This window comes from Nematolebias whitei, chromosome 8 (genome assembly GCF_014905685.2).
Source record: "Nematolebias whitei isolate Nwh7 chromosome 8, NemWhi1, whole genome shotgun sequence".
Lineage (NCBI taxonomy): Eukaryota > Metazoa > Chordata > Actinopteri > Cyprinodontiformes > Rivulidae > Nematolebias > Nematolebias whitei.
In genome coordinates this window covers 46,551,707-46,567,057 of record NC_056505.1, presented here as the reverse complement: position 1 = coordinate 46,567,057, position 15,351 = coordinate 46,551,707, and the positions used below count along the sequence as shown (strand labels likewise).

General features: G+C 42.1%; 1 protein-coding gene across 1 annotated transcript in view; it reads left to right on the top strand.

Annotated features, from left to right (window-relative positions):
- Positions 1-15,351, top strand: part of pnpla7b (patatin-like phospholipase domain containing 7b) — a gene marked incomplete in the record, with an annotated part of 164,612 nt that overhangs the window by 22,851 nt on the left and 126,410 nt on the right. Inside the window, 5 exon segments of the mRNA XM_037679949.1 lie at positions 4,056-4,150; positions 6,291-6,431; positions 6,854-7,013; positions 8,645-8,725; positions 14,118-14,246. Of these exon segments, the coding sequence (XP_037535877.1) occupies positions 4,056-4,150; positions 6,291-6,431; positions 6,854-7,013; positions 8,645-8,725; positions 14,118-14,246 (606 nt within the window).

The following is a 15,351-nucleotide window of genomic DNA, read 5'->3' as shown; positions in this document are numbered from 1 at the left end:
AAACAGAATCACATTAGAAAAAACGGAATTACATTAAATATCCTGATGCATGCTCAATAATCCAGGTAGAAAAATCTAAAAAAGTTAAATCTGGTCCTCTGGACATTCAAAAAAACAAAACAAAGCAAATCAACAAAAAAATGTAGAAACGTTTCGTCTCTCATCCGAGAGACTTCCTCAGTCTGAGGAGCTGTATTCAGCTCAGTCTCTTAAATAGCACCGTCTCAGGGTGGATCAACCAGTTTTGCTGCTGACAACCAAAAACAGCTGATCACATGCTCAAGAAGGACCATCAGCCTAACAATGGATCATTAGCACACTGATGGCTGTTTACTGTTCACAGAGGGCTGAGTGATACTAGCAATCACAGCATTGTAAGAGGGGGACAGTTGAACCCGTAGGCCTCCACCCCTGTTTAATGATGGATGGTTTCTTTTCACAAAGATGGCCTCCTTTACTCCTCTCTCAAACCATCGTTCCTCTCTGTCCAGGATGTGAACATCTTCATCCCTGAAAGAGTGACCGCTGGCCTGGAGATGAGTGTAGACCGCAGAGTCCTGGCCTGATGATGTTGATCTTCTGTGCTGGGCCATCCTTTTGGCCAGTGGCTGTTTAGTTTCCCCGATGTAAGACTGATCACAGCCCTCCTGACACTGAACAGCATACACAACATTGCTCTGTTTGTGCCGGGGGACTGGATCTTTGGGATGAACCAGTCTTTGCCGTAATGTATTTTGGGGTTTAAAAGCCACTGGGACGTTATGTTTAGAAAATAAACGTCTCAGTTTCTCTGATACTCCCTCAACATATGGAATGACCACTGGTCTGGGTCTGGGTTCCTCCTTTTCACCTGTTGGCTGACTGGAGTCCTGTTTGGGTTTCTTCTCTGCTTTCAGGAAGGCCCAGTTAGGATATCCACATTGCTCTAGAGCCATGTGGGATTTCTCCTTCTGCCTGGCTCCTGAGCTAGTGGGGACGCTGTCTGCTCTGTGATACAGTCCTGATGACTCCTAACTTGTGCTCCAAAGGGTGATGGGAGTCAAACTGCAAATACTGGTCTGTGTGGGTGGGTTTGCGGTACACCTCGGTTTGCAAATGTCCTCTATCAGAGACTGAGACCTCACAGTCCAAGAAAGCCAACTTGCCATTTTTTACATCTTCTCGTGTGAACTTGATGTATTTATCCACAGAGTTGATGTGGTCAGTAAAATGTTGGACTTCCTGAGATTTGATTTTAACCCAGGTGTCGTCAACATACCTGAACCAATGACTTGGTGGTGTCCCTGAAAAGGACGTCAAGGCTCTCTTTTCTACCTCCTCCATGTACAGGTTGGCAACAATAGGAGAAACTGGAGACCCCATAGCACACCCATGTTTCTGCCTATAATATTGCTCCCCATATGTGAAGTAGGTTGACTGCAGGCACAGTTTCAAGAGTTGACACAGTTGTTCTGTAGAATTACATTAAGCCAAAGCGGAAGTGGCCAAAGCAGAAGTGGCCTGAATCACATTAGAAAAAACAGAATTATATTTGAGAAAACGGAATTACATTAAACCAAAAGGAAGTTTTTTTTTTTACTGTATTAACAGCATAAAACAGAACAATATACAGTACACACACATCAGAGATATGTGTGTACTGTATATTCTAAAAAAGTTGTCAGGTCCTCTGGATGTTCAAAAAACAACAACAATAAATAAAATTGTAGAAAAGTTTCATCTTTCATCCGAAAGGCTTCTCGAGTCTGACGAGCTGTATTCATCTCAGTCTTATAAATAGCACCTTCTCATAGTGGGTCAATCAGTTTGTTGTTGACATTTAAAACTAGTTCACATGATCAAGGAGGACCATCGGCCTAACAATAGATCGTTAGCACCCTGATGGCTGCTTGCTATCCACAGGGGGCTGAGTCATACTAGCAATAACAGCATTGTAAGAGGGGGACAGTTGAACACAGAGGCCTCCAGAGGACCTGACTTAGGCCCTATTTAGACGGACACGATGGGGGGAAACGTAGGTTTTTTTCGTATGTTAATTAAAGGAAAAGATTTGCGTTGACACGGTCGGATTTTGGGTTTACATGCATCCGGAGGATTCCCCCCCCCGCCCTCCTGAATCCGCTGTAGTTACCATGCCAGATCATTAGATGGCGCTGTGAATTTTGTACCTTCACCTAATGCGCATGCGTGCTGTCTCGGCACGCTTCTTTCCTCTGAGCTAAAAGCTCAGCTAACAACAACGTAACAACAAGTTAAAGCTGGATTCTGGCTGGATTTTGGATAAGAGTTGACAGGTTTGATGCCAAGCGGGACCGCTTCGTCTAACAGCTCCACACCGGTCGCTGAGTGGACCAGAACCGAGTCGACGATGTCGGGACTTTATTCCGTGATAATCAGTAGCTGTTTTACAGCAGGTAAATCAAATGTTCTTAATAATGTTTGCTTGTGTTTACTTCGGTTACAAAACAACCAACTGAGTTTTTATTTTTCCTGAATGAAGAAGAAGCTGTCCTTCCACCAGGCGGACCGGTTCTGAACGAGGCTCGGGCCAGATGAACTGTAGGAGGACGTCGAAGACAGAGAAGTTGGATGAACTATTTATTTAAAATTCCCCTCAGTTCTTTTATTTAATCTATTCAATGTTTTAAGCTGCATTAATCAAAGGAATGACAGCCTGAACGAGCCAGATGAACAAGTGGGACTTCCAGGATGAAAACAAGCGGAGAGTCCAGTTCATTAACATAGTTTACAGTTAACTTGTTTTTAATAGTGTGTTCAGTTTAATTATCAGTGTTTGTGTGACATATAGTTTGTGGTGTTGAATAAATAAATAAAAATTAAACCTGATGTCTTCATTTTCAACTTTTGTGTTCACGCTATATGTTTAGCATCATTTTAAATTTGAATTACATAATGTCCAGATAGCTTCATTTAGCTCAGAGCTTCATTATATATCTCAAACTAAAGATAAATACTGTTTATTATTATTAAACTTATTATTTAGCACATTTAGTATGTTATAGTGCAGCGCGACGTGTGCACGTTCCTCGTTCTATAAACAGTGATATTAGAACTGGATCAGACTGTCTCTCTTCCAACACAGATGTCGGTCACAGCACCTGAATTCTGACGTAGATTAACTACGAGATTAAAAATATATTCCATCAGTCGTAGTTCTGAAAGCAGTGTATCCGCCGCCATGTTGATAAAAATGTAGCGTCTGTCCACGTGTGCATGCGCGCATGTGGTTTATCACAAAGCCTCAGCGGGAGATGTTTACATTATCAGCGGGGGGTCAGTGAAAACCCTCCACTCTGGAAGGTGGGTTGAGAAACCTCCAGATTCAAAGAGGGGGGCCACTGGTGTTGTGTAAATGATCAGCAGAACTGCAGAGAGAAAGCTGTGGATTCACTCAAAATACGCGCCGTGTGAACGGACCCTTAACTTTTGTAGATTTTTCTACCTGGATTTTTGAGCATGCATCAGGATGTAGTGTATATTGTTCTGTTGTTTGGTTTTATGCTGTTAATAAAGTAAAAAATAAAAAACTTCCTATTTGGCTTAATGTAATTCTGTTTTTTCAAATGTAATTCTGTTTTTTTCTAATGTTGTTCATTTACACCTTAGGACCACCGTAACACATAGAGACAAACGAGACAAACAACCATTCACTCTCTCACTCACACCTAGAGACAATTTAGAGTTACCAATCAGCCTAACATGCATGTTTTTGGTCTGTGGGAAGAAACCGGAGTACCCGGAGAAAACCCACGCATACACGGAGAGAACATGCAAACTCCACCCAGAAAGGCCCCGGACTGGGATTTGAACCAGGGACCTGCTCGCTGAGAGGCAGCAGCTCTACCAGTTGTGCCACCGTGCTGCCCTAATCTTGATTTTAATCAAATAAAAATTCCAGTGAAATTTTCAGTTTTGAATACTTTTGCGAGGTACTGTTTATGAAATTTGGCCACTTGTAAAAGCTTTTATCACTTCACTCATTTGCGCAGCTCCCTTGTTCTTTTCAGAATCATTGTTTCCCTGTCTTGCTGCAGGTTCAGACGTTGTCCACAACGTCTGCTTCTAGCTCAAGTGTAGCCTCACGCCAGAGAGGGAGGAAGAGGACCAAAGTCTTGACCATCGCTCGCAAGTGAGACTTATTTCTTCAACAAAGAAAAAACAACAACTATGCATTAAATAGAGATATGTTAAAGTTCAAGTCAACTAACCTCAGGAGGAGTAACAGAAATGTCTTCCTTTGGATTCTACTGTTGTTAAAATGTTTAGTTACCGATAAGTTTGATAAGATGTTATTCAAAATAATCAAAGCTTAAATGAAAATATATTATTAAACAGATCGAACTGAGCATTCTCACTATTGTTTCCCTGCATTTTATTTTCCTGTACTTGTTTGGCATTCTAACTACTTCTGCATACTATGTGCCATTTTACCCATTCATTAATCATTAATCATTTGGCTCATTGATGAGTTTGGTGCTATGACTTTTATTTAATTTATTTATTTATTAAACTTTTTTTATTTTTTTTAAATATTTAACAGTATTTGAAAAAATGTTCCCCAGGGAAATACTTTTAGTTCTCAATTGTTTCATAAACACTGTTCTCTTTCACATCTGCTTCAGCACACTTGTTCTATTTTTGTTTTCTGATGCTACTTTAAGCTTTTAGCCACCATTTTGCTATATTTAGTTTTTAGCTAATCTTTTGCTACTTTTAGCTTTGAGCTATTGTTCTGGTGCTTGTAGCTTTTAGCTAGCATTTTGTTTTTAGTTTTTAATTAGTCTTTTTAGCTTTTAGATAGTATTTCGCAGTGGTGTGTGCTCGAGTCACATGACTTGGACTCAAGTCAGACGCGAGTCGTTAACACTATGACTTTGGACTTGACTTGAAAAAATGTTCAGAGACTTATTTGACTTGGACTTTTGTACCAATGACTTGGGACTTGACTTGGACTTTGACCTGTTTACTTGAAAAGACCCATAATCCAAAGTTTAAAAACCACGGTGAAGTTAGTTCTAGGTTGGATATTGGAGCTTCGCGGATTCAGCGGTGTCTTCATCTCGTTCGATTCGATACAGGCAGCCTGATTTTGGTCAGCTGCGTTCAGTCTGCCCCCTCCTCTGAGGTGCAATGGTTCGCTTAAGGACCGTCAATAAATTAACAAACCAAACATTCTTGGGACAAAAAAGTTAATAGCTTTCATGTCACGTGACCTACTGACACAAAACAGTCCAGCACTACAGTCAAGTCACTACCTGGTCATTGCTGATGGACACAACGCCCTCTTGTTCTGGGCAATAAACATGCAGACTCTTCCTTCACTGTTTCATGTGGCCACCAGAGTTTTGGCAGTACCTGCATGTAGCGCTCCAGTGGAGCGAGTTTTCAGCTATGGCGGCATCAATGGACGGTGCATCATCGTGCACAGATGTTTGAAAGACTTGTGGCCACTTTGGTCTTTTGCAAATGCAATGCTGAATAGCTAAGTGAAATAAGTGCCCATTCCTGTTCATTGTGCAGTTCACAGATTTGCTTTGTTTCTCTGTCACTCAAACATGGACACATAAAAACATCTGTTCACTAAGTGACCAGATGAGAGAGGAGAGGAAATACATTTACTGTGATGGTTCTTTGTAATGTGCTGTGGAAATGTCAGCACCTTTTGTCTGGACATGGACTTCTGCTTTGGCATTTTTCACTGAATGTTTGCAGCTGAGATTAACTGAACTATGCAATATAAAGGTGACATTATAGAATGACCTTGTTAACACGTAAATTCAGTTGCACATGTTTCATCACGATTTGGGATTATACAGATTTTTAAAAAGAACACGTGGTCGATTATTTACATGTAACATATAGCTGCAACATTGTTAAGCGACTCGAAACGGCTTGAAATTTCAAGATTCAGACTTGGGGCTTGACTTGACAGTTGTTTTGTCTTGACTTGAGACTTGACTCTGACTTGACTCGGGACTTGAGGGTAAAGACTTGAGACTTACTTGATACTTGCAAACCAATGACTTGATTCCACCTCTGGTATTTCATTCTACTTTGCTTCTAGAAATTCTGCTTCTTTCAGCTCTAACGGCTCAGTTTCAGCTTCTTCATCAAATTTCAGCAACGTTCTTCAGTGTTCAGAGTTCATTCTGCATTTTCATAAAAATTCAATTTCTCTAGTTTGTGTAGTTAGCTATAACGTGCAAGCTGACAAAAGACTGAGGAAAGTATTTTATAATTACAATATGTATTTTTTCTGCTTGTGTTAGGATCCTTCGTCTCCGCAGGGAGCCGCCCACCCTGCAGCCAAAGGAGCCCCCTCCATGTCTGCTGGAGGCTGACCTGACCGAGTTTGACGTGCAAAATTCCCACCTGCCCTCTGAGGTGCTGTACATGCTGAAAAATGTCAGGTTTGTACCCTCATCTTCATCAAAGTCAAAGCAAAGAATATCACTCATAATTTAGTCTTTTTACAGTTTTTCTACATTTGAAAAATGAACTTCTGCCCATCCTTTTGTTCTTTTTGATGAACAAACAAACAGTTTGAAGTTACTGCTTTAACTACAATAGATTAACTTCTACAGTCAATCCACATTAAAATGTCAGCCACAGCTAATCGACTATAACAAACAGAGAAATGGCTCTAACACCGTCAAATTTAAAGGTATAGAACCAAAAAAAAAATGTTGTGGTCATAACTGAACGTCATTCACAACTAACATCCAAGCATTAACACCTCGTGTGAGATTTCTTGATGTGACATGAGTTTACGCCTGATGCCATCTTTATTTGAATATCATATGTAACTCAGCTGTGCTGTGTTTGTGTCCAGGGTGCTTGGTCACTTTGAGAAGCCTCTCTTCCTGGAGCTGTGTCGTCACATGGTGCTGATCCAGCTTCATCAGGGAGAGGGACTCTTTAGACCTGGTGACACTGATGACAGCATTTATGTGGTCCAAGATGGCCGCCTGGAATTGTGCATCCATGAAAGCGTAAGACAGAAATGCTCACGGCTTCACAAACAACATGAGAACACTGGAGTTGGTATACAGCTTGATGTTTTGGGTTTGAAACAACTTTGTCCAGCTTTACTCATAATAAAACAGACTTTTATAATCAGTAGTGGTACCAAACGATGCTGCAGTGTACTGTTTCTAAGTCCAACTAAGGTTATACGATCTCAGAATGCAACTGAACGTGTCTCAGCGGTGCTGACTGAAAACAGCACAGACACAGTGGACAACTCAAAAACAGTGAAAAATACTGAAATTGCCTCAAAATGCAAGTATTTAATATTATATGTTACCTCAAAGCTTGGCAGTCAATGGGCCTTTTCATAACATTGCATTTTATCTAACGTTTGTTGGCAGCAATGGTGGGATTAAACTGTTTAATCCCACTAAACATGTGGGGGATTTTTCAAACGATTTATTGGGGGGGGGAGGGGGTGTCCAGAACCACCTGACCCACCCCGGGATTTCTACCAAGCCATCTACCCTCAGATCACAGTCTCGCCTTCTCTAACCACTGTGCCACCACTCCCCCAGGTCTAATTAAGCATACAGTCTGGTTAAAAAAATATAATACTGACTTTCTTGGTAATAAACAGAATTAATCTGTTTAATAACAGTAAATCCAGTCTGGTTACGTCAGCTGATTATTTATGGCAGGATGTCATTTTTTTTAATTCTGTAAGAATATTAAAGTTTTAGCTGCGTTATTGTAAGATGGTTTTATGGTTCTGATTCTAAAGCAGGAGTGTCAAACCCACTTACAACGGGTCCAAAATTAAAACCTTTTTCAAACTGAGGGCCGGTTTCAGAATCTACATTAACTCAAGTTATATACGGTACCTAACAGATTTTCTTGGTTGTAGGTTCCTCAACAAGAGTTTGGTCTCATTTGACGTTCTCTGTTGTACTTTTGACATCATAATCAAAGATTGCTGAAAAAAATTAAAGTGATTAAAGTATTTTACATTTAAAATAATATCTTGGGGGCCAGATAAGATGTCAACAAGGGCCACATTTGGCCCCCAGGCCTTGAGTTTGGCATATGTTCTAAAGTCTTGCACAGTGCACACCTTTCTGTACGTCAGTCTAACTGCAGTATCTTAAGGTGGAAAGTGGAAAACGTGGACCATGAGTGGATTTCTCATATTTCTTTTGTTGAAAACTACGTGTTAATTAAAAATGGTTCTGGTCAAGTGGACAAATTTTATGTAAAATTTGAAACTATGTGCTATGTTTTTAAATTAAATGAGAAGTAAAGATATAGCCCCAAATAAACACTGCACTACGATTAATTTAGAAAATGAAAACACCAACATTTGATAACTAACCTCTTGGTTAATTCCTAACAGCTGTTTTATCTTTTCAACAAGGTTTTTTCCCTGCCGTCCATACAGCAACTTATCCTGGTCCTTTTTACACAACTCTATAGAAAATGCATTAAAATTTGTTCATTTCAGATTGTAAGATAACAGAACTGAAAGACTACTGAGGGGTGGGGGGACTCTTTCAATCCTCTGCATGGTCATAAAGTATGTTCCTCATGTGTTTAGGTCCAGACAATAACACGAGTTTTGTGTCAGTGTAAAATGTGTGATATTGTGTCTCTTCAGGACGGTACTGATGCTGTCGTGAAGGACGTGTTACCGGGAGACAGCGTCCACAGTCTGCTCAGTATCCTGGACGTCATCACTGTATGTCTTTAATGTGTCTGTCCCTTCTTACACTTTCTGCTTTTTATTCTTCTTTATTGGTTTGTTTTTATTAACGGAAGATTGCTATCTGTAGCAGGGGTCTGCAACCTGCGGCTCTTGGTAACTTGGATCAAAACTGACATGGAAATTAATTATGTATTCGTGACCTCAAAACTTTGGTTACGTACTGTAACCCCAGATTCTGTGAGTATAGGCGTAGCCCTTTAAGGCTGTCGCTGGTGGGTTTATCCCGTCATGCAAAGCATCGCACTGAAAAATTTAGTCCACGCCCACCTGCTGTGTGGGCCCCACCCGGTCCGTATAAATTACGTTGAGCAGGTAATCGGCTCCCAAATAGCTTTTTCTTCAGCCATTTAGGAGCCAGTGAGGCCCGGCGCTTAAAGGGCTACGCCTATACTCATAGAATCTGGGGTTACAGTACGTAACCAACGTTCTATTTCGTATAGGCTTCTCCCTTTAAGAGCTGTCGCTGGTGGGTTAAGGGCGAAGCAGATGTAGTCTCCGCCTCACTGGGTCCATTCGAACACCATTAGAAGCGCCCGCTTGCCCAAAAACAACATCTTGTCACTCAGCTCTCCATGTGCATAAATACACATTGCGTAATTACGCACACCATGCACAGACGCGCACTGCGTAATTTACGCGTTCCGAGTGCATGAACGCCGGGGGCCGGTGGAGGAGCGGAGCGTGAAGTTGCTGCCACTGCTGTGGAGCGCCTCTGCTGCTGTTGCTGGCCAAGGCGGTCCCTCCAGTAGCTGGAGGGGCGGGAGGAAGACTGTGACGTCTCCAGATAGTGTACAGTCTCTGAGACCTCCTCGGACCTCTGCGATTTCTCAAGGATGGTCCTGAAGTTGGCCCCGAACAACGCCTCTGGGGTGATGGGGCCCTCCAGCAGGTCTTTCTGCAGCCTCTCGGACAAGGATGGTGAGAGGCGGAGCCAAGTGGTCCTCTGGATCATGGTCATCCAGGCAGCGATGTGGGACAGGCAGGCCACAGAGGTGGCACACATGTTTAAGATGACATCAGCGGCTTTACAGAGAGAGCTCTTTATCTCCTCCAACAGGTCTGCTTCCTCTCGCCTCTTTGAGATGCTGTAGGCCAGCAGGGCTACGTTGTTGTTCGTCACGGCCGCCTGGAATGAGCACTGGTGAGCTTGGTTAGAGAGTTTTGTCACCATCTGGTCATGCTTCCCTGGAGGGACAGGTTGCTGGTCCATCTTGGACGCTTTTGCCCCAAGCGCCTCCGCCAGGCTTAGGGCTGAGTACCTTTCTAAAAAAATCTGTATCAGTACCGGTGTCGGTACCTTCACTTCGGTGTCGGTTCCTGGACGGTTCTTTTTTCGGTACCAATTTTGTAATTAATATTCATTCTAATGAATAAAATTACGTTACACATTACAGTACAAATTGTGAATTTTATTTTTTATCTTTGGTATTTTTCCATTCCAAGCAGTTTTCTTACATAAAAACAAACAAATAATTTCCAGTTCAAAAGAACAGTTTCAAACCAGTGACATGTCAGTGTCTAATGCTCACTGCTACACACTGAGGACCTTTTCACTGAACAGTTTTTCTTCAGAAACATCAACATGTTTGTTTTCTCTGGACACAAACAAGATGCTCCTGGCTGATGTGTCTCCAGCAGTAGAAAATGTTCACTCTGAGGCTGTAGATGATGCTTGTTGCACACACAGATACCTGGTTTTCAGTTTGATAGCACTGACATATTGTCCCTCACATTCCACCAGCAGGTCACTGGATTCACTGAGGTAGGGTTGATGCAGACATCTTCACCTCTGTGTATCTTCTTGAATCTTCTCTGTGGTTCTCTGGTGTTTAGGGCTCTGATCATCTCCCTAATTGACATGAGAACAAAACATCAAAAATAACATGGTTGTGTTATTATTGTTCAAAAAACATCATCTGGGCTGAGAGATAAAATCTTAAATGGTCAACAACATCTTTTACAGTTTATTTACCTCCAACATGCAGCTTCACTGTAGATAAAGACAGCAAACTTTTAACAACAAAGTTTGATTGTCCTGTGGCCCCCACCTCACTTTTCTGTCTGTCCTCACATCTGGGTCAGAACCTCCTGTGAGAAGAGCATTAACATAAACAGTGAACATTAGTGAACTGTTTAAGCAGCTGACTGGAAGGATGAGAAGTTTTACAAGCTAAGATTTATCTGTTACTGTCAATCTTTAGTTAGCTTCTGAGTTTAGCTAGCTACGTAGCTAAAATAAATTTACACACTAATATGTTAAAGTTAGCGTTATTTTACCACCATGTACGTGTTAACAAACTTAACAAAGTCCATGCTCAATAATCCAGGTATAAAATCCAACATTTTTCAGTCAGGTCAGTCTGGTTAACAGACGTAAACTCACCAGCTGAAACAGAAACAGAGCCGTCCTCGGAGTTCTTTGATGAAGACGAGTCCGGCTGTTGAATGTTGATTCAGTCCGTTTCACACACACACACACACAGATTGACTAACGCTGAGAGGAGGAGGGGGGAGGATGCTGCTGTCAGTCTCTCTTCTTGCAGAGAAACACGGAGCAACTTTCTGCGCATGTGTTGTCTGAGCCGTTCGACAACACACGCGCTGCACACGTGAACCCCGTCTGTGGGCGGTGTCACCAGCACCATAGACATACATTGTACATAGAATAGGTGCGGCAGCTCTATACAGCTCTGGGTGTAAACATGTAGTTTATTTGTCATATGTCTGGTGTTTTGCCTGCCTGCATGCTGAAACCACGTGACACCTTACAGCCAGTACCGAAACTTGACACCGAAAAAAGAGTGACGTTTCAATACATACACCGACCGGTGCAGTTCGGTCGGTGCCATAAAAGAACCTCGGTTCGGTACTCAGCCCTAGCCAGGCTTGGCTCCAGGGGGGGAACCGAGGGAAAAACACCGATCGGTAAAACCCTCCACTCTAGAGATGGAGGCAAAGGTGGAGACGGATGTCTTCAGCTTGCTGGGCCCAGCTGCAGCCTCGTTCCATTGTGACCTCACAGCTGGACAGCGATGGCCAGATGGGATCAGGGCGATGAGCCGGGGCAGAGCCAAACCTTCCCGCCAGATCATCTGATCGGGGTGGAGGGAGGCGAGGGACGGAAAGTCCCTTTGTGTTAGCAGTCTCCTGGATTATGCCGGGCAGCTCCGAGAGGTAGGTGTCGACGGCTGGGAGCGGTGTGGTCACCGACGTGGGAAGACCCGAGGTGGCTGAGTATTCGCTCGGCCGCTCTTCTTCCGTCACTATGCTCTCCAGGAGGGATGGGGCAGCAAGGTTGTTTCCAACATCGCCTTTCTCGGAGGAATCATTCGATTCACTGCGTGACTCTGCTTCAAAGAAAGGCGGTGGCGTCGTCTCACGCATAGCGTCCCGCAATGGAAAAACACTCAGCGGAGCTGCTGCCCGCATTGCCTTTTTCGAGGGAATCATCCAATTCACCGCAAGGAAAACACGTTAGAAAAGGTGATGGCGTCATCCAGCGAGTAGCGGCCCACCACGGAAAGACACTCAGCGGAGTTGCTGCCAACATCGCATTTTACGAGGGAATCATCCGATTCACCGCGAGGGAAACGCGTTAGAAAAGGCAATGGTATCGTCCAGCAAGTAGCGGCCTGGCATGGAAAAACACTCAGCGGAGCTGCTGCCAACATTGCCTTTTTCGAGGGAATCATCCGATTCACCACGAGGAAAACACGTTAGAAAAGGCGATGGCGTCGTCCAGCGGGTAGCGGTCCGCCACGGAAAAACACTCCTCGGCACTTACCTTGAACAAGGCTGCTCGTCTCTGCTTCTCCTCGGGGAGGAAGAGCTCACAGGGACGGCAGGAGGTCGGCGTGGCGGAGACCCAGGCATCCTTCGCAAAAGTTGTGCCGGTCAAAGTTGAACATCTTTTCCTTCTTCGTTCTTTTGACAGTGCTAGCTAGCTGGCTGAAGAAAAAAATGGGAGCCGATTGCCCGGTCTCACCATAATTTATACGGACCGGGGGTGGGGCCCACACAGCTGGTGGGCGCGGACTAAAGTTTTCAGTGCTGTGCTGTGCTGGGGATAAACCCACTAGCGATAGCCTTAAAGGGTGAAGCCTATACGAAATAGAACTGGTTGAACAATTTAAATACCTTGGAATAATTTTTTGATTGCAATCTACATTTCAAGCAGCATGTAAAGAGAATTTCACATATAATTAAACTTAATCTGTCAAACTTCAAACATATGACCTTCTCTGACAACAGAATTGTCAAAGGCTTACGTGCATGCCATGATATTTAGCCATATCGCCTTTTGTTATACTACAAAGTCTCACACTTCAGAGGCCATTTTGAATCCCCTAAAGTCTCTTTTTAAGAAAACTTCAATTATTTGCCAAAAAGCTTTTACAGTATCATTATTGTAACATCATAAGTAAATACAACGTTCTGTATATTAATAGCTATCAGATTTTTATGGATGCTTGCCTGATTTAAATAGAGACTTACTTAGATAGAGAACTTTACTAATTGGCTTTACAGTAGGTGATGTTTGTATTATTCTCTGCTCTTTGTTTTGTGCCATGTTTCTTGTTTTTACCTGCCTTAGGACAACGGATGAAAGTTAGCTGTTGTGCTAACTCCGGCATATTTACATTGATGCTTACTGCTGACATGTTGATTAATATGCATCTTTTTAATTTTAATTAATTTAATGAATTACACCCCCAACTCTATCGCTGGAGGACAGCTGCTCAAACCACTCAGCCTAAGCTCATAGACCACAGTTGATGAAAGAATGAAAGACTCTCACATTTGCATGCTTCAAGGTTTTAATTTTTATCAAAGATGGTATGCTTAAAAAGGGTCAGGTTTTGTCTGAATATGTAAAATTAAATAAATTTACACTACTTATTAAAATATTAAATGACAATGTGTCCCAATTTATAGTTTTTCATGTGTAGCTTTTGTATACGAGGGACCTAGGTGGGGTAGAGGTAAGGCAGCCGACTTGGGACTCCAAAGTCCCAGGTTCGATCCCCAGCCACACGTCGTGGTGTCTCTGAGCAAGACACCTAATCCCTAATTGTTCCCTGGGTGCTTACATAGCTGCCCACCGCTCCACCTGGGTGTATCCTGGGCACGATGGGTTAAATGCAGAAAACTAATTTTGCCATTGTATAGGAACATACAATGATGACAACACATAGCACTTATACTACTTAATAAGTTGGTGACTTTGTTTCAAGTTTCATCATGTTTTATGGCTCTCAACACATTTTATTTAGTACGAGAAGAGGCAGAAATGACTTGTTCGATTGTAAAAGTTGCAGACCGCTGATCCACAGTGTTGCCCTCTTAAACCCTTGTTGTATTTCAGGGCTACCCAGCTCCATATAAGACAGTGTCTGCCAGGGCTGCAGTCCCCTCCACTGTCCTACGTCTTCCAGCTGTGGCTTTCCAGTCAGTTTTTGAAAAATATCCAGAGACTTTGGTTCGTGTCATCCAGGTAAGTCTAACCTGCTCGTTATCAAAGAGCAGAATTAAATGTATGTCACAAAGTAAACACAGTTGTTATTAACAACTTAATAGTTCTAAAAGGAATGCATATCGCCCGCTGCCTTTCATGTCCGATTTTTTAACTAAGGCTCCGTCCAGTGAACAGTGTTTTGTAGACACTAGGGATGCACCGATCCAATCCGGATACCTAAATCTGAATATCGTCCGATACCGATCCAGTTCCGATATCATGATCATCATTGATTTTACATGAGGCTGTAATAATCTCCTCTCAAGTACAATTTGCACAAATATATGCATGCATGTCCAAAATGGCAACTTGAGGTAAGTTTTATTAATTTTGGATAAGTTTTAAAGTTAGAATTAAATTCTGTCAACACAAAACATGTTTCTTTTTATTCCTAGCTTTAAAGTGGATGTTAAAGTGATTATTTTAAGTGATTGTTTAAAGTTATTTTATATATATTTTTAAATAAGGGGCAGATATAATAATTTTTTTTCTTCTTTCTGCACTCTTTTCATTCAATGTTTTCTTTTTCATGATTCTTTTTTTAGTTTTGTTTCTTTTAAATGAATGAATTAAATTAATTAAAATGTTAAATGGCTTCAAACACCTGCTAAGTTCATGGCATAAACCAATAGACATGTTCCCGTTTTTAGTATTTTACATCACTTTATAATGTAGCTGTATAACACAGCCCACACAGACACTCCCTAAACTGATGAAGTTGCTGGAGGAGTTTGGTTTACTTTCTAGGTACAAAATCAATGTCAACAAAACTCAAGTATTGACATTTAACTATGACCCCCCAACTTCAATTAAGACCAAGTATGGTTGGAATTGGGATACTGATTTTATTAAATATTTGGGAGTATCACTACCTCAAGACTTCTCGAGACTCTTTGATATAAACTACGGCCCTTTAAATTCAAAAATAAAGTCTGATATACATAGATGGAACGTTATTCCCTTTTTAAGTTTAAAATCCCGGATAGAATCCATCAGGATGAATATACTTCCACGGATGCTGTACTTATTTCAGTGTTTACTGTCATGAACCAGAGGCCGGATCGCAAACAACAACAACAACCAC